The 19,849-nt window shown below is 34.8% G+C and overlaps 1 protein-coding gene and 2 non-coding genes across 3 annotated transcripts in view; 2 read left to right on the plus strand and 1 right to left on the minus strand.

The window, feature by feature from the left end:
• Nucleotides 1–317: 317 nt before the first annotated feature.
• Nucleotides 318–19,849, plus strand: part of LOC145662288 (ecdysone-induced protein 78C-like) — a 435,634-nt gene continuing 416,102 nt past the window's right edge. The window contains exon 1 of the mRNA XM_081727699.1: nt 318–782. Within this exon, the coding sequence (XP_081583825.1) occupies nt 694–782 (89 nt within the window). The 5' untranslated portion in view covers nt 318–693. The remainder of the gene's footprint in view (nt 783–19,849) is intronic.
• TRNAL-CAG (transfer RNA leucine (anticodon CAG)) lies at nt 10,777–10,860 on the minus strand. The gene has a single exon. It is a non-coding gene; the product is annotated as a tRNA-Leu (tRNA).
• On the plus strand, nt 19,285–19,368 carry TRNAL-CAG (transfer RNA leucine (anticodon CAG)). The gene has a single exon. It is a non-coding gene; the product is annotated as a tRNA-Leu (tRNA).

The following is a 19,849-nucleotide window of genomic DNA, read 5'->3' on the forward strand; positions in this document are numbered from 1 at the left end:
TCAAAAGCTTAGGAGCAAAGCTTTGTTATGGTAAGCTTGTTAGCAAAGAAATCGATAATATTGTAGTGTTATTCTTTCAGCTATGTTAACCAGAAAAAAAGCAAATGAACGAAAAATGAAAGGAATATATTTGCACGTGATTTGTTGAAAAGAAAAAAAAAAATGTATATCAAAATATCCAGCGTAAGAAATTTCCCTCTGCACCGAAGGAAAATTTCCCAATCCGCGAGAACAAAATTTCCCCTCAACGACTGTATCACTGCGTGTGCATGGTTTTCCGGCGAGCTACTTGCCAGTTCAGATGGCGTGTGCCGTACAGGACTGAGGTGACCTCGTGTCGTGACCTCACCTGGTCAAAAAAATTTTTTCCGGAATGTGTGACAGATAGAAAAGTATACATTCACATACATTATCAAAGAAAGCAAGAGAAAGAAAAGAAATAAAATAATCATTAAATCACAAAAGAATAAAAAAAATAGTTAGGGGGAATTTATATTTTAAGCGCGTATGTTGAGTGTGCGAATGTGTTTTAATTTTTTCTCGTTCCGGAAGAAACTTGTAATAATATAACAAAAAAATTTATACATATCCTCCACATTAGATAACTGACCTATTTCGTTATTTTGCTTGTATCATCTCTCGGTTGTGTGTGTCGTTAATCTGATGTGACTTATCATCATCATCGTCATCATCATGGATAACTCGAATTCCAGTGGCAGTGAAATCTCATCCCCTAAGCCCTCTGGACTCAATAGCCCCCCGTCATCAAGTTACACCACCAGGTAAGCCAAAGATTTTATATATATATAGATACAGTGGCGTATTTACGATTTTGTTCCGGTGGGAACTTTGCTAACTTTATTCCTAGAAATATGAAAATTCTGCACGATATTTCATTTACTTTAAAATAGTAAATAAAAATTTTTAGGGAGGGGTTTAAGCCAGGAAGTCCCCCTTAAATACACCACTGTATAGACATATACAAAATATACGAACTTGAATAAAACCAAACTTGAAAAAATAGTAATACAATTTGAACAATATAATATAATATTAACATTTAAAAAATGTGAAAATGAGATTGAGAAACTTTGATAAAACTATGTACAAGCTATATGCAGTTATACATGAAAATTATATCTTACATTATAAATGACTAATGACTTAATATACAGAATCTTGTTTATACTTATAAGTATTGTTTATATGTTGAAAATAATTACAATCATATATTATACTGAGCGGTTAGCGTATGTACATTTGACGTGGGAGATCCGGGTTCGATTTCCGGTGGGAGCTCATGTGGTACGGATCCCAACTTAAACTATAGGTCAACGTCTTATAGTATTGCTGCTGAAAGGGAAGCTAACCTCAAAAATTACATCAAAATCACATTTATTATATACACTGCCCCCCCCCCCCCATATTACTATCGGCAATACTTTGAGGATTTGAAATCTAAAGATCTCATTATAATAATGGCAACTCCTACCTGTTGTTTGTTGCCTTTTAGAGCAAATATCAAAAAACACAGAAACACGTGGTGAATTATTTAAAATAAAAAGTGTAAATACCAAATTTCAGGTCTCCAACTTGAGGGAATTCCCAAACATAAACATCTTATTATAGTAATTGTCAATAGCACTTCTTTTCTTTTTCCAGCCGTTTTCTTCCCTTCGAGATCAAATATCAGAAAACGCTGAAATACATGTATAATTATTGTAAGTGGTGAAGCCAATATTCCAAATTTCGTATATCTAACCTTCAGAGATTACGAGATATGAACATTTTGAAAAAAATAATTACCACCTTTATTTCTCCCTCTTCCTTGTAGAATTTCCAAAAAAAAAAAAAATCTTTCTTTAGTGGTACTTTACATTAAAAATTCACGCATTGTCAAAATTTATTGTTTCTAGCTTAAGGGATTTAACCTAGACGTTGATCAGCCAAGACTTCTTTTATATAACTGTAGACTTAGCGTTCGGCTATTTGGGGACTTCGCTTTCAGACTCCGCTTTAGCTCGGCCTACGGCCTCGCACCTCATATTTCAGCCTTTCTTTCCGTTCTTCGCACGGCAAGAATACGTTAATGGCATTATTCTTTGCGAAAAATTTAAATTCCCTTTCCCCCCTTAGAATACATATTTCAATAAAAGTAAAATGAAGAAAAGCAATATGGCCCCAAATGTTAAATAGTGTTCAAAAAATAATTTCAAATGGTTCACCTGTTTTCCCGTCATAATGAGAGTGTCAATCTCGAAATCATATTTAATATAATGAGAAAAACATTAGAAATTGCTCTCTGTTTTCGTTAAAAGTGCAATTTCCGGAAATGCTGTGTCATAGGCTTACATGTAGTGAAAAGAGTTTATATACCAAGTTCCATAACCCTTTTAATAATCTTAAAGGATTTCGATTTGATTTGATTTTAATTTAATTTTAGCGTCCTTTTTCTTTTTTTTTTTTTTTTAGCAGCAAAGCTATAAAGATGTGGACTTACAACTTAACATGGATTCGAACCACATGAGCTAGCGCCGGGAATCGAATCTGGATTCCTCACACCAAATGTGCGTACGCTAACGAGTTAGCCATAGGGCAGCTCTTACGGGATTTTATGATATGTCCATCTTATTATAACAATTATATCTCCCATCGCCTTTTCTTGCTAGCTTTTTTTTTTCGTCCTTTGTAGAGGAAATATCGGTAAACGGTGAAACAATTCTTTAATTATTTTAAATGAAAAGTTTATGTATCAAATTTCATGTCTCTACAATTCAGAGAATCGAAGATAGGGACATTTTACTATGAGAAATATTGCACCTCTTTCGCTCCTGCTCCTTTGAATTTCTAAAAATCCTTCCATTGATGTATGGTACCTTAAATCACAAAATCGCAGTCGCGAATTCATTCACATACCTTGGGGAACGCGTGAATATAATATTTCGTGGAAAATAACCATTATTTATACACATTTTCTAACTTTATTATCTACAGTAAATATATCTACTGTAGTGTGAATGACCAAATCTAAATGTTTTGACATTATTTCGAAGAACTGAATCCCGTCTGAAATTAAACGTCTATTTGTGCCTTCAAGTATTTAATGTTAACTATCAATATAGCATGGAAAATTAGTTAGTTATTCAAATGTAGATTTTCAAAATAAACTTCTATCAGCACAACAACCTATGCAAGTTATTTCGAAAATCCAGGGAAGGGCCATTGCCCCTCACTTTGTCGAACTTTGCGAACGGCCATGCTTAAGACTATTCGTCCTGTACTGAATTCCGTTTCCAAATGATTAGGATATACTGATACAGTGGTTCTCAACCGATGTGTCGCGACACACTAGTGTATCACTCAGTCTCATAAGGTGTGTCGAGAAATTTTAGAATTTAAAAATTAAGAATAATTTAATAATTATTAGTTAAAATATAGACAGACTGTACCAGTCAACACCTCCAGCGATAGCAATAATGCTGTGGTATATAGAGTCATTATAAAAACTAATTGGTTTCACTATAATAATAATAATAATAATAATAATAATAATAATAATAATAATAATAATAATAATAATAATAATAATAATAATAATAATAATAATAATAATAATAATAATATTATTATTATTATTATTATTATTATTATTATTATTATTATTATTATTATTATTATTAATGTTAAAGAAGTGTGTCGTCGGTCGAAAAAGGTTTAGAAGCACTGTACTAATATAGGTCTACAGGATATTAATTCTCGTAATTACCATCCACGCTAATAAGTAATGGTTTTAATTAATCATTTACAACATTGCTTCCTTATCTAGCATGAACTAAGATATTATCAGGATTATGAACGGAATACAAAACACTGTCAACTTCGAAACCTCTTCATGGTACGGTACTTGTAGTCTATTCATATAGTCCTATGAGGAATAAGTTGATCTAACATATTCCAGAGAGAATAGTGCAGCATAAAAAAACATTAATCATATGTTCTAATAATTTTTCAATGTTGTGTGTATGTCATTAAGTTTTCTTTTTCAACTTGTATAATTATCGAACAACAATAAACTATTACGGGAGGGGCCGACAGTAATTAATTCAATACGCATCAATCAACGACTCTCATGCAAACATTAATCAAACCTTAATTAATATTCAGGTAGGGTTGCCATATTACCCGATTTTAGCAGGTATCATCCGATTTTCAGGTCATATTCGTTCCCCGCTTAATCATCTCTTAATCACGAGAAACCATCCCTTTTTTGGATTGGAGAAAAATCTAAGACGACTTGGTAGATAAAGTGTTGTTATATTCAACGTAAACCGCTACATCTCCGTGTCAATCTCAATTGCGATTGAATTAAATCTGGAATCGCGCTCAGGCTCAGGCTGTGAGCTATTTGCCCAGTGCGCTTGCGCAAAGCCGTTTGCTAATAAGAGATTTGCTCTAATGCACAGTAATTTTCTTTGTGTGGTTCATGTGTTTTTAATGTACTGTACTAGAGGTTCTATACGGATGAATATTCATTTGTGGATGTTGTGATAAACATACTTGAATTATGGCTTCATGACTTAGTATAAATTATTTTGTGTTACTTTGAGAGATAGCCGTATAAACAATATGTAATATATCGCTTTTTTTTTTTTTTTTTTTTGAAAACTTGCCTTAAAGATATCCTTACAATTACAGATATCGTACTGTAGTACTTACTTGATACCTTACAATGCGAGACTCACATTTGTTGAACTTGATAAAACATTACAGGCAAAAACTAAATTTGTTTTACTTTAGTTGCGTTAGAAAAAGTGCATTGGAAGTATCACTTAACAAAGTAATCACTTAAAAAAAAAAGTACGAAGGATTCCAGGTCAGTATTTGTAATATACAAGTTCACATCAGTACTTACGGTTTAGAATCCCCCGCTTTTCTAATTTTAAAATTTGGCAACCCTATATTTAGTTTCTTTTAGCACAGAAGATGGGATGCTTCGAAATATTCAAACGATTGTGAATTATATTCAAGTGATTCACGTTAAAGTTTCCTATGTTGAACCATTTAAAGAATATTTGTGAAATCTATTTTTTAAAAAAAGTAAAATTGATTGGATACGTGTTCATTTTGAAAACTCACAATCAGTATTTTCTGGTTTGAACATTGTGATATGAAAAGTGAGTGACGCAACGTGATCCAACTTAATGAAATGCCCTGTAAATTGTCACTCATAGCTTAAATTGAAGTCAACGCCTTTGCCCAACTTGGAATACCCCTTCTCATGAGATCAGCCAAGTCAAGCAGTGCTGTGTCTGGTCAAGCAATGTTGTGTAAGTCGTATGACCGAACTGATATTTTGTCCTGAAGATGAATACTTTCGCTTCAAACTAAGACTTTATTTGTGGCTTTGTGTTGTTCAGTCAAGCACTACATTTAAAAAGTGGATGAAATACTGTTTTTTTAAATGACCGCTTCTGCAACTTTGGAGGCTGCCTAGCTAAGCTCAGAGGGGAGGGGGAGGATATACTCTGCGTTTGAAGTTACTTTGGTTTCCTGGGCAAACTGGGCAAATTTTCATTGGATTCCATGACCCTGATTCAGTAATCTTCCATGGAATGACTCAACTTTAACATTGAGTTGGCAACAATGTTCCCCTTCTTGATATTGGACTGTACAAAGTTTTAGTGTTTTTAAATCTATTAATTTAAAACTTACCGTGCAGGTTAACTTTTGGCGCACACTGGAAATAATGTTGAATAATTATAATTCTTTCACTAATTTTCTTCGCATTGTGTCCTAAATGATTTGCACTGGGTGACATGAAATTCTCATTTGGCATAGATAAAATTCAAAAGGGGGCATCAGAAGTAATTTTTTTAAAATACAATTCTTTTACGATTTGCATATAACTACGACGTCCGGATGTATCGCAAAAAAAAAAAAAAAAAAAACCTACAGTGCAAAAAGACAAACCAACCTGTGCTAGGTGGCCACTAAAAAGCACGAATGGTATCTAACCGAGTCAGAATAGGGCGAAGCTGATAAGCTTGCGCAATAGCGTGGGGATGCATCCGAAGTGAGCAGGCGAGTCAGCGACGGTGAGTATACGCGTAAGCGAGGGTAGTGAAAAGAAATGATACTGAAACTTGTACCATTGCCAAAACCGACTTGTCATAATTTCATATTAGTAGTGATCCATTTGTAAACATAAAATAAAGCTTCTGTAACTGTGCAGAAATATATCGCCAGTGGAAAATGGTATCTAATACATTTATCTTTCGTATGCACTCATTTATTTTATCCGTCGAAAAACACTTGTAATACTTCTACACTAATAACCCTACACTTGTAAACCTCAAGTACAACTATATTCCTATGTATATAATTGTATCGCCTACAGAAATTTATTCTTTATAAATATGTTATTTTCATGTAAAGTATTGAATTTTAACTGTAAATCCTCGAAAATGTGGTGTATCTAAGGACATCCAGCACCAAAATCAGAAGGGCGGTTCAAGATTAACGTATGTTTTTGCAACTGAACGTGTATCTCGTTCTTCTTTCATACTCTACCTTTGAAAAAAAATCCTACGGGATCCCTATTTTACTCCTTATAAAATTAATTAAAAAATAAGTAGTCCTTACCAAATTAAGGTAAATGTTTAGCAATGGGGGCCAACGCTAACGAAGACAGAAACCAATGTGCCCTGTGGGGCTCTATCCCGCCTTCACTCGCTGACGCTCGTGAGGAAACACTGTCTGAATTAAATGTTATTAACCTAACCTAATCGAATATGAATAGAATATCGCAAAATAGTCGGTTAAAAACCTGGCCTCCCAAAGCTAAACAATAGCCAAAATAAATACTGAAAGTCTGCTTTAATAAATAAAGCAACTGTCAGTAGGGATGTGCGATACTTCGATATATCGATCGATCGATCGATATTTTGTGAATATCGAAATTTCGATATTTGGTAAATATCGAAATCGATATATCGATACTTCGATATTTTTCGATATTTCGATACTTCGATATTTTTCGATATTTCGATACTTCGATATTTTTCGATATTTTTCGATATTTCGATACTTCGATATTTTTCGATACTTCGATATTTTTCAATACTTAAATATTTCGATATTTTTCTATATTTCGATATACTTCGATATTTCGATACTTCGATACCATTCGATATTTTGATAATGGAGGTGGTCCCCATAATTACTAGAAAACATGTTTTAATTACAAAAAATAAATATAAAAATGTTGCGTGCAGTTTGCCCGTAAATAGATGGCTGAGCGCCGCAGATCAATAACTGATATCAAGGCATATTTTAAGTTCTATACTGAAATGGCTTTAACATATTTTGTGTGCCAAACATGATCAAAGCCCAAACAATATAGTCAACATGATGCCAGAATCGAAAAAATGTGGCGATCCATAAGGGCGCATATAATCTGCAAGCCTTATCCTTAGTTTTCTCGAAACTTCCTTGATGTTAGTCAGTCATCTGTGGCGCTGAGCCGTTCAAACACGACATTGTGTAACAGGAAAAGAGCTGAATAATGAATACCTGCTGTGTTTATAAACTCTGGTATAATTGGATAGAATAGGTATATTTATACAATATTCCAGATATATTTATACAATTTCTACATACTACTCCTCTTATGTTGTCGGAAACGCAAAAATTACGTGAACCAGGGGTGCCCACAGAGGGGGGCTATGACGCAAACTGCGTCATTGAAATATTTGGGGGGGGATAAAAATCTATATGAATATGTTTGAAGGGGTGTAAAAATTAATCAAAAAGTAGATTTTTTCATGGAAGAACACCTACGGATAGACAATTGGGGGGTGCGTCATGGACATAAGGGGGGGGGGCACCACTGCGTGAACTACAACTAAACTTGCACACAAACTTTTATAGTATACATACTACGAATCTTTGTTTCTTACAATTGAGTATAACTGGTGAACAGGAAACTTATTGAAGTGAATATACAAGAGAAAATGAGATTTTCGTAAAAATAATTCTCACCATCGTGATAGTAATAAGAATTTAAGTAAATGCTCAAAACTTGCACTAAATAGGAATTAAGATAAACTTTCTCTTCCTTACACAAATCTCATTAAAAAAGAAAAAAAAAACAATAATGTTATACCACCGGACTGGATAAGCGAAGTCTTACTTAAATGTTACAGTGCTATCTTTAAAAATTACACAGTACTCTTCTGAAATCTAACATGTTTTTGTAAACCTGACAATATTTCAATTCTTTTTTAAGAGTAGGTAATAAAACCTTACCAATTTTTATTTTGTAAAGCATCATACAATTATCATATTTGTCATATTCAAAATATGTTATGACGTGTTCACAACTTCAAAAAACAAATATTTTAATATTTATAAAAAAGATAGCAACAATTTACTATATACCAAATAATTCAATCAGTTCTGCTTAAAGAAATTAGTGATGTAATATAGACAAATAGACTTGCATGTCAGTATACCATTAGTAATGTGAGGTGGAAAATTTTCCGCTATATTTTTCCGGAAAATTTTCCGTTCTAAAAAATATCAGCAATCAAGTAACAATTCATCAGTAATCATAAAATTGGTTGAATTCATGTACAGAAATGTAAAAAAGTGGAAGTTCGTTTAAAGAATCTGAAAATTTTCATGGCTCAGATAATTTTCAGTAAAACAACTTTTTGTGAATCGGAAAGTTTTATTGCTCTGCAGAAACAAGTGAAAGGAATTTTCATAGATCGGAAAATTTTCATGACAATGTAGAAACAAGTGGAAAAACTTTTCATAAGCCGGACAATTTTGGATATTATGTATAGTGATGTTAAGTGGAAAATTTTCCACTATATTTAACTGTACATTCAGCTACGAAATTGAATTTCTGTAGAGGAAAGTTAGTCAGCAACAAATTATAATTTTCCAATTAGATTTCGGGAACCGGAAAAGTTTCCAATGTTTCAAGTTGGGAAGTAAAATTTTACACAGTGTTTCTCTCTCTCTTTTCATCTGCGAGCTCCTTCGTTGCTAAGCGGTTAGCATACGCGCCTTTGGCATGGAAGACCTGGCTTCGATTCCCAGCAGGAGCTCATGTAGTTCGGTTCACGTTAATCAGTTGGTCCTGTCTTATATGGTCTCGCTGCTGAAAGGGACGTTAACTCAAAATCAACTCAATTCAACTCCTCTCTCTGTGTGTGTGTGTGTATGTGTGTATGCCAAGTGCAGAGAACATGACTTCGTAGAGTACAAATATCCCATTCTATTATTTAAAATTTCAATTTATTAAAAGTCATGAATGTTTTCCGGTTCATAAAAACATACTCCACTTATTCATATATCGTTGTTTAGCCATAAAATTTATTGGTAATAAATATTGTCTTAAAAAGTTTCATGAAGTGAAAATCTAATGATTTTTCATTTCAAGAATGTTTCAAAAACTTGAATGCGTTCTTCCCTCAGAATCCACCTTTGATCTTACAATATTAGATTTCGTCAGTTTAATACGCATAAGACTGTTTTCTCATAGCTTTACTACTTTTATAGATTTACATTCTGCAACATTTATAAATAAGTAGATATAATAGAGAGAGAGAGAGAGAGAGAGAGAGAGAGAGAAACACTACGTAAATTTTTACTTCCCAACTGAAATATTAGAAAATTTTCTGGTTCCCGAAATCTAATTGGAAAATTACAATTTGTTGCTGTCTAATTTTCCTCTACAGGAATCGTATATCTCAATGTGCAGTTAAATATAGTGGAAAATTTCCCACCTAACATCACTATACATAATAGCCAAAACTGTCCGGATTATGAAAAGTGTTTTCACTTGTTTCTACATCGTGATGAAAACTTTTCCGATTCATGAAAATTCCTTACATTTGTTTCTACAGAGCAATAAAACTTTCCGATTCACAAAAAGTCGTTTTACTTTTTGCTTCAAAATGACGAAAATTTTCCGACTCATAAAAAATTCTTCAATTTTTGCATACAAGACACAAAATATTTCGATTTATGAAACATTATTTCACTTGTTCCTACATAGTACTGAAAATTGTGTGAGCCATGAAAATTTTCAGATTCTTTAAACGATCTTTCACTTTTTAACATTTTTATACATGATTTCAATCAATTTTATGAATACTGAGGAACTGTTACTTGATCACTGATATTTGTTAAGAACGGAACATTTTCCGGAAAAATATAGAAGAAAATTTTCCACCTCACATCACGGCTAAACAACGATATAGGAATACGTGGAGTATGTTTTTATGAATAGGAAAATTTTCCGGAAAAATATAGAAGAAAATTTTTCACCTCACATCTGACGGTTTGCCTTATCTGACGGTTAAGAGATATCGAGACATTTTATTAGAACTGGCCCTGAAAGTGGCTGGAAAGCTTAGAAGCAAGCACTGTCATGCCCTACTTTCTAATATCCGTAGCATTTTTTTCTTCGATATTTTTCGATACTTCGATATTTTTCGATACTTCGATATTTCGATACTTCGATATTTTCGATACGTCGATATTTCGATACTTCGATATTTTTCGATATTTCGACACTTCGATATTTCGATACTTCGATATTTTTCGATATTTCGATATTTTTCGATATTTCGATACTTCGATATTATCGACCGATATATTATCAAACCTTCGATATTTCGATATTCGATACATCGATCGACTTTCGATATTTGGTCGATATCGAAGTTCGATATTCAAAACCGGATATCGCACAGCCCTAACTGTCAGGAGTGGGATTCGAACCCACGCCCGGAAAACCGGACTGCGACCTGAACGCAGCGCCTTAGACCGCTCGGTCATCCTGACTCCCTTATTCAACTCTAGTGAAATATTTCTATGTGGATTCATGACAACACAGACCCGTATTCACGGGGAGTCAGGGGGTCGGCCCTCCTAAAATTTTCACTGTAGGCTTGCAAATGAACAATAATAAGGTTGGATCGCCCCCCTCCTAACTTCTACCGGGCCTCTCCTACATTTTTTGGATGGCTACCGGCCTGTGACAACATTCTATCTAGAGCTGTAGAGTATCAGCCTCCTAAAACCCCTAATATTTGCTTGAAAAAACATTATAAGTATTGATTCCCGGGTTTCGTGGGGCTTTTGTACTAAAGTGGGCCGGGATTTGATATTTGTGTTATGCAATTTTTATGGTGTCTATTTCATTGTTAGTATATGTGGCTATTTCTAGATGATAATGATATTACGTTCAAAGATTATTACGTTATTTTCAAATAATTGTTCACATAAGTGTGTTATTTATCAATTGTTGTTGATGGTTTTTCAATGATCTCAGTATAAAATTGCCTTTCATGGTTTATTTGGAAATTTGTTTTAAGAAATAAGTGAGAAACGATAAACATACAGCTTTATTATGAAATGTAAGGAAATCTTTCAGTTTTACGTCCCACGATTATGCCGGCTAGGCTAAAGGAGACGGTGATGATGAGGAATGAAACGGTGGAGGGAAGGAAGTGGGAGGAAACGGGAGAACTCCGAGAAAACCAACGCTCATGGTGTTTGTCCACCACAAAGCTTACTTGGCGCGACCTGGGATCGAACCAGGGATCACATGCACGACAAGTGTGGCTCTATCATTGAGCGGCCTCGACACTACTATGCAGTTGAAACAACTTCTATAGTCAGCAGGGACGTACGGAGGGGGGGGACACGGGGGTCCGGACCCCCCCGAAATTTCGATTTTTAAAAAATTTAGCCTAATTTTAGGGGCAATTTTAGCAATTTTAATATAAAATAGCTTCATATTTAGTTTGGACCCCCCCGAAATAAATTCCTGGGTACGCTACTGATAGTCAGCTACCGGTATAGACATAACTATAAGCAAACTTCTATACTAAAAGAAGAATTGAAATGAAATATTTCAGTTTAACGTCCTACGTTTATGTCCTTTTGGCTAAGGGAGACGGATCATTAAGGCAAGTGAATGACAATGGAAAAAATGGTGGAATGATAATGTGGCAGCAAATGGAAATACCCCGAGAAAATTCACCGATTCCATGTAACTCACCACAGGCTTACTTGGCCGGGAATCGAACCAGGGCAACACATACCAGAGGGAAGAGCTCTCTCTACCACTTGAGCCACCGTGCTGCAGAAGATAATTGTTTCCTGATTGTCTATCATATATGTTTATAGCAATATATTCTTGGCAGACGGTTTGAATTTAGGCAACCAAAGTTGTTATGCAACCAAAATGACATTAGTGATAGAGTGGATTGCATAACTCAGCCTTGCAGGCAAACGAGACAATGACAATTTGTAGATCAATCATATGACAACCCTTTGGATTAAACATAGAACTCACAAGTATGCGTACTGTATACTGTAATTATTCCATTTCATTATTCTTTACTTATTATCCATCTATGTTAGCTTCAAAGACATTAACGAGAGACAGCAAATTAAAAATTTTATTCCATTTCATTTCCAAGAATGTGTAGACACATTTTGCTTTAAGTATCACCATTTCTGTAATCTGAGGATGGTGATTCTTGCGAACAAGTTATTCTTAATAATAATAATAATAATAATAATAATAATAATAATAATAATAATAATAATAATAATAATAATAATAATAATAATAATAATAATAATAATAATAATAATAATAATAATATTGCTTAGTGTTTTATTCTAAACTAGGCCTAGTTGTAATACCCGTTCTCCGTACAGGGAGAATAAAGTTTTTGCAATATATCATATTTGAAGATAAAGAAATTAGCGGAATAAATAAATTAAGAAGAGCAACTGCTTCAGCATGCCTCAGTCAATATCAGTGAAATACATAAATAACGAAGAGAAACTGCTTTGGCATTCCCCTGTCAATATCAATGAAATACATAAATAACGAAGAGCCACTCCTTCGGCATTCCCCTGCCAATATCAATTAAATACATAAATAAAGAAGAGCCATTCCTTCGGCATTCCACTACCAATATCAATGAAATACATAAATAACGAAGAGCCACTCCTTCGGCATTCCCCTCCCAATATCAATTAAATACATAAATAAAGAAGAGCCATTCCTTCGGCATTCCACTACCAATATCAATGAAATACATAAATAACGAAGAGCCACTGCTTCAGCATTCCCCTGTCAATATCAATGAAATACATAAATAGCGATGAGCCACTTCTTTGGCATTCCCCTACCAATATCAATGACATACCTAAATAATGAAGAGCCACTCCGTTGGCATTCCGTTGTCAATATCAGTGAAATACATAAATAATGAAGAGCCACTCCGTTGGCATTCCGTTGTCAATATCAGTGAAATACATAAATGACGAAGAGCCACTCCGTTGGCATTCCGTTGTCAATATCAGTGAAATACATAAATGACGAAGAGCCACTCCGTTGGCATTCCGTTGTCAATATCAGTGAAATACATAAATGACGAAGAGCCACTCCTTCGGCATTCCCCTCCCAATATCAATTAAATACATAAATAAAGAAGAGCCATTCCTTCGGCATTCCACTACCAATATCAATGAAATACATAAATAACGAAGAGCCACTGCTTCAGCATTCCCCTGTCAATATCAATGAAATACATAAATAGCGATGAGCCACTTCTTTGGCATTCCCCTACCAATATCAATGACATACCTAAATAATGAAGAGCCACTCCGTTGGCATTCCGTTGTCAATATCAGTGAAATACATAAATGACGAAGAGCCACTCCGTTGGCATTCCGTTGTCAATATCAGTGAAATACATAAATGACGAAGAGCCACTCCTTCGGTATTCCCCTGTCAATATCAATGAAATAAATAAATACCGAAGAGCAACGCCTTAGGCGTTTCATCTGTCAGTTCCTGGACCAGCTGCAATGTTCCTTCTTGCGTAAACTTGGGCTCAGATGTTACCTGGACTGTCACAAATAAGCTTTGGGATCCCGAACACTAGATCTGACACTAAGATCGTCTATCTGTATATGTTACAGTAGTTTTCAGTGCGGTCCCCAACATCCCATCCCACAACGATGAAGCAAAGTTGGACTTGAACGGCATCGTGAGCGTTACTATTCATTTCTGCAGTTTCGGAAATTATAAATTTGACACTAATATCCTGCGTCCCGTGTATTTATAATCTTTTATGAAAACCTTTCAGTTTAATGTCCCAGGATTATGTCCATTAGGTTAAGGGATATGATGATTAAGGCAAATGAATGATTATGAAAGAGCTGATGGAATGAGACAATGGGAGGAAAAGAGAGTACCCAAGAAAACACACGGACACGATGTTGCCAGCCACAAACTTACTTGGGTAGGGATCGAACCAGGGACCCCACCACCAGAGGTAAGCACTCAACCACTGATCCACGCAAAGCTGTTTACGGAAAGCAGATTGCTACAGTCAAATTATGTTACACAGAATTGGACTTTTTTCTTTTAACTGCTTTATTACAAAACAATTATGTGTTGTGTTGTTGCACGTAGAGAATATTACAATACATTTTGATCCCCCCTATTTTCCCCTCCTGCATGATGAAATTCGAAAAGGGGGCTTCATACGCGATTAGATATGCTGAAGACCTTTCTGTGGCTCTCTTTGGTGTGAGAAAAACGAATGACGGACACAGAGATTGTTTTTATTGTAATTCAAGATACGGTACCGTGCCATGGAAAATCGGGGCCGTGGGCGAGAGTATACGACGGCACTCCCTTACATATGAGGGAGGTCAAAATACCAGCCGCGAAATGTCATCATGGTTGGCGCGAAACGTAACAAAATTTTCAAAAATAAACCCTGCTTTCCTTTGTGTTTGAGCACTTTTTATTACTTTTTTCCTTTCATTTTATATATGTGCACATCCATTTTCTCTAACATGAGTAACATTATAGGACCACTTTCTAAAACAGGAAGAGGATTTAAGTACATACTGATATTTTGCCAAGTAATTTTTCCTCTCTTTTTCTTACCTTCTTTTCTTGCCGAATTTTGCGCCCCTCACTTCGGCGCCCAGGGCCGTGGCCCGGCTCGCCCCCCACAGCACGTCACTGTAAAGACAACATATCAGCATTTGCTTTACGTAAATGTGAGCCAAAAGGCGTTAAGCATTAAACAATCTGGTATCCCCTTTTATAAACTGCAACGCTACCACTGGACTACGCAAGTCAAAAAAAAAAAAAACTACTCGTTCACTAAAAACATTTATTCGGAGAGTGGCAGCAGTTAAATATACCTTTTATCATTGGTACTGTTTTATTTTGACTGCAAGATCTCAAATGCCTTTCGGGTATTTTATTAAGTATTTAAGTACACACAAAAAAGAGCCCAGAGTCCCAGAAGATAAAAAATAATTAATTCCTTATAATGACAAAACAATGTTATGTTTTTCTTTGAGCAAATTTTGACAAAAGAAGTTTCATTCCCAGAATGTACAGAAAAAAAAACTTTTAAAGTACATTATTAAAAGCTGGTTTGCAATTCTTTTTATATTCGTTTTCTTGAATTCAAAAGACGAAAGCCTTCTAGTACAAGTTTCTGTTCCTCTTTCCGTTTCTTTTTTGTGTGATTAACTGAATTAATTAACTCGTGAAAGAGAAACAAAAGACGACGATCTGCGCGAAAGGAGAGAAACCTTTCGTAAGTTTTCTTGCCGAATGAAGCACAACTCATTTGCTCTCTCTTTCTATCCCGCTGGGATTTGGTTAACCCTCTTTCCTTGTACTCTACTCTTCTTCAATACTAAAACGAGAGATAGAAAGATGAAGTAGCAAAAATAAACAACAAATATGCTTCACTACATTTTATGCTTCATTTCCCACGGTTTTCTTCAATTTGCATTTGCATACGGAAATTGATAGTCTGACTCACAACGCTAGGAACGCAAGAATGATATAACGACCATTTGTGAAATAAATTAAGTGTTTGTGCATACTTTATGCCAGTGGCGTATTTACAATTTTGTTTTAGGGGGAATTTGCTAACTTTCGGGGGGAAGGCTTTGCCTGAAAATGTGAAAATTCTGAAGATATTTCATATACTTTACTATAGTAAGTAAAATTTCCGGGGGCTTAAGCCCCCCTAAATACGCCACTGCTCTATGCTATTTTAACTTACATTCTGTTGCGAGTTTTAAGAATTTAAAAAAAAATGCTTCAGAGAGGTCACTCAAGTTTAATTTACTACAATATTGATGGGAACCCGTAGGGGAACCGTAGTCTAATGGTTATAACGTTGGAATCATGTCCGTGTGGTCCCGCGTTCGATTCTTGGCCGGTGTTTCCCAGTTTTCAGCGTTTCAGAGTTGTTAGGCAAACTGGGGAGTCACGTGAAAACATGAACTGTTTGGACAGGGCGTCACACCCATGCCCGTCGAGAGGGTGGGGGAGCCGGGGATTTTCTCCCGGGGCCCGGACTTCTTAGAGGCCCGGCGAATACAGAAAGTTTTATAACCCGTGTGCTAAAGAGAAAATTGTTACAAATATTTTTCGGTGTTTTTTAAAAACATGTTTAACTCGATATCATTTAATGTTTATTTATTTATTATGTTTGATCTTTAGGTTGTTTATTAGTTCTTGATTCTTTTCCTATGTGTGCACAAAATACAGAAAAAAAAGATATTTTAAAACACTTCCTCCGTCAAACGAAAATATTTTCCTTGTGAGAAGAAAGAAGAAACAGTAGCACAGTTTACAACAGAAATGCAGCTAACAAAATGCAAACGATATCATTAATGAAATAGTTTATTTATAAGTGATTCAATCTGCTTTCAGTGCTGGTCTGATACCATTTCAGTAGCTCAACCCAATTCTTGACCAAAAATTAGTCAATATTTTTCCGAATGTTACTACTCCTCTTGGTATTTTTTGTACTCTACCAGTGTCTGTGGCGGAGGCTGAAAGATCATTTAGTGCACTTGCAAGAGTAAAGAATGTCCTTTGGTCATCGATGACTCAACAAAGATTATCCAACTTGAAACTATTATAATGGAGTCTACTTTTGCCCGTCAGCTAAACTTTAGTGATATCATAGATACATTTGCTAGCAGGAAAGCGAGAAAGGTAGTTTTGTACATTACAAACTGTAACTCTAGTAATGTAATTAGTATATGCATTTAATGCAATTAGTAGGGCCCGGAAGTTGAGGAATACGAGTGCCCGAAAACGAGGCTTAAAATAATATATGTTCATTTTGGGTCATTGTAGGCCAGAAAATGGTGGATTTTATTTGTCCTTTTTTGCTTTTTTCGGCTTTTTTTGTTTGTTTATTGATTTTCTGATAGAGCCCATGTATACATTATTTGTGATGACAGAAATTTTTGCCATGACGCATGTTTTCTATAATTTTTAAGAGTTCTGATGTAGTTATTAAAGATTACTCCAGAAGTTCCTTACTACCCTTTGTAAACGGAGTGTTAACGAAAAAATAACCATGTACGGCCTAGGGGAAGTCGTATGGTGGGTATGACCTTGACGGCAGTCATCTTGAAATCCACTATTAAAATGAGGTGTTACATTCTATGGTTTTCATTTTTCAAAACTTGACTTTAATTCAAAATGGTGGATTTCAAGATGGCTGCCGTCAAGGTTACCCTTATCGTATCACTTGCCTCTAGGCATAATATGTATTACCGAAGCTTTTATCCTCTTATTATCATTAATACGCGGGTTAGAAGCGGAGGTAAAGGACTTACGCACAAAGTAAGTACAAACAATTAATATGCCTATAACTTTTACCCTATTTCCATTTTTAAAAAAACTTGACCTTAATTCAAAATGGAGGATTTCAAGATGGCTGCCGTCAAGGTCATACCCACCATATGACTTCCTTTAGACCTTATATGTATCTACATGGTTGTTTTTTCATTAACACTCCGTTTACAAAAGGTAGTAAGGGACTTCTGCAGTAATCTCTAATAACCACATCACAACACTTAAAAATTATAAAAGAATAGAAAACACGCACCATGGTAAAAATTTCTGTCATCACAAATAATGCATACATGCACTCTATCAGAAAAAATCATTGAAATCGGAGCCGGGCATTTGGGTGATGTCCCTTGTTAGAATCACTCTACACTGCAGTTATAGAAAATAATCCTAAAACCTAGAATTGTGTTGAATTCTATAATTTTAATTGTATATACACTCGTACACCCCTAAACACTCGTACATTACACTACAAAACAATGAAAAAGGTAGTAGTTATTTCTTATTATGCTCTTTTTAATCAATATTCCTCACTTTTCAAAGAAGAAAAGACATTTTAGGAACTCAGTTTTTGTGCAGTTAAAGAATACCTTGTGAAATACTTCTTTTTTGCGAAACGTTCTCTCCGTTAGTTTCAAAGCGGCATACTAACATATCGAGCCCTTGCGAGAAGGGGTATTTAAGCAAAACTTGCTAAATTCATTTTTGAATTTTATCTGGGAACGAAGAAAAAGTGACGCCCTCATGTTTTCAGAATTGTTGAGCATTTTTTTTTTTTTTTTTTTTTTTAGTGGTTGATTTCACTCAATTGTATTAAGTAGTGACCACTAAAAAGAAAAAAATAAAACAATGTTCAACAATTCTGAAACATAACGGCGTCACTTCGTTTGCTGACAAAATTGAAAAATGGATTTAGCAAGTTTTGCTTTTATACACCTGAATTAAAAGTATGTTGGAATCGTTGTGCTCTAATAGGTCATTTTTGGGGTTATTTTCCGTGGCAATGAAAACGCAATTCCTGCAGCTTTCTTAACTCACGGGAAAATAACCAATACGTATTCACGCAACGGCAAATATTATATGGCACCATTTTTTTCTATGAAACAGTAATATTGTACTTACAAAAACTTTATATTTCCAAATGAAATTATATACATTAATCTGTTACTTCAAAAAAGTGGAGGGGGGAACTGCCCCCTTTGTCCACCCTAATCGCCGCCCATGCTCATGTGAACAGTTATTTTAAAACACTCAATTTTCTTCGTACGTATTATTATTAGAAGCTAGAAATAGCCTCATATACTAACAATGAAATAGACTACATAAAAACTACACAACACAAGTACCAAATATATTATACTTACTTTTAGCCGACGCACTTTAGTACAAAAGCACCACAAAACATGGGAACCAATACTTACAATGATTTTCCTGTAAATGTTAAGAGTTTTAGAAGTCTGATAGTCTACAACTTTAAATAGAATGTTGCCATACATTCAGATAGAACTATTTCAACAAGTTCTGAGGCTTATTTTACTAAGGGAGTCAGGATGGCCGAGCGGTCTAAGGCGCTGCGTTCAGGTCGCAGTCCGGTCTTCCGGGCGTGGGTTCGAATCCCACTCCTGACAGGTGACTGTTTTATTGAAACAAACTTAAAAATCATAACATTAAAAGATTCTTTTTTTAAAAAAAGCAATGCCTTTGTCATTGTTCAAATATATACTACATCTAAAAGTAACAAACCATAATGAAAGACGCATAAAATATCATTACTATAGGGGAAAAAAAAGAAAGGTTGTGCCAACCCAATCCAGTCCTATCGAAATTGTGTAACGATAACATTTATGTATATTTAGTTATTGGGCAACAAGGATAATAGTCCGTACCTTATGATAACAAATCTAGTGGCCAGACTTGTTTAAACTTGTTTTCTTTTTGCTGTTAAAGATATAATAAGTGATTGAAGTGTATTTTTAACTTCTGCGAAATGAATGATATGTATTAAGGAAACCCAAAATTTAAAAGGAATGAAATTAGTTTAATTTATTGAAATAATTATCGTGGTAAGTTTCGGTGGATATTAAAGTAACTTTAAACAAACTGGGACCG

This window comes from Thermobia domestica, chromosome 10 (assembly GCF_964235325.1).
Source record: "Thermobia domestica chromosome 10, izTheDome1.hap1.1, whole genome shotgun sequence".
Classification (NCBI taxonomy): Eukaryota; Metazoa; Arthropoda; class Insecta; order Zygentoma; family Lepismatidae; genus Thermobia; species Thermobia domestica.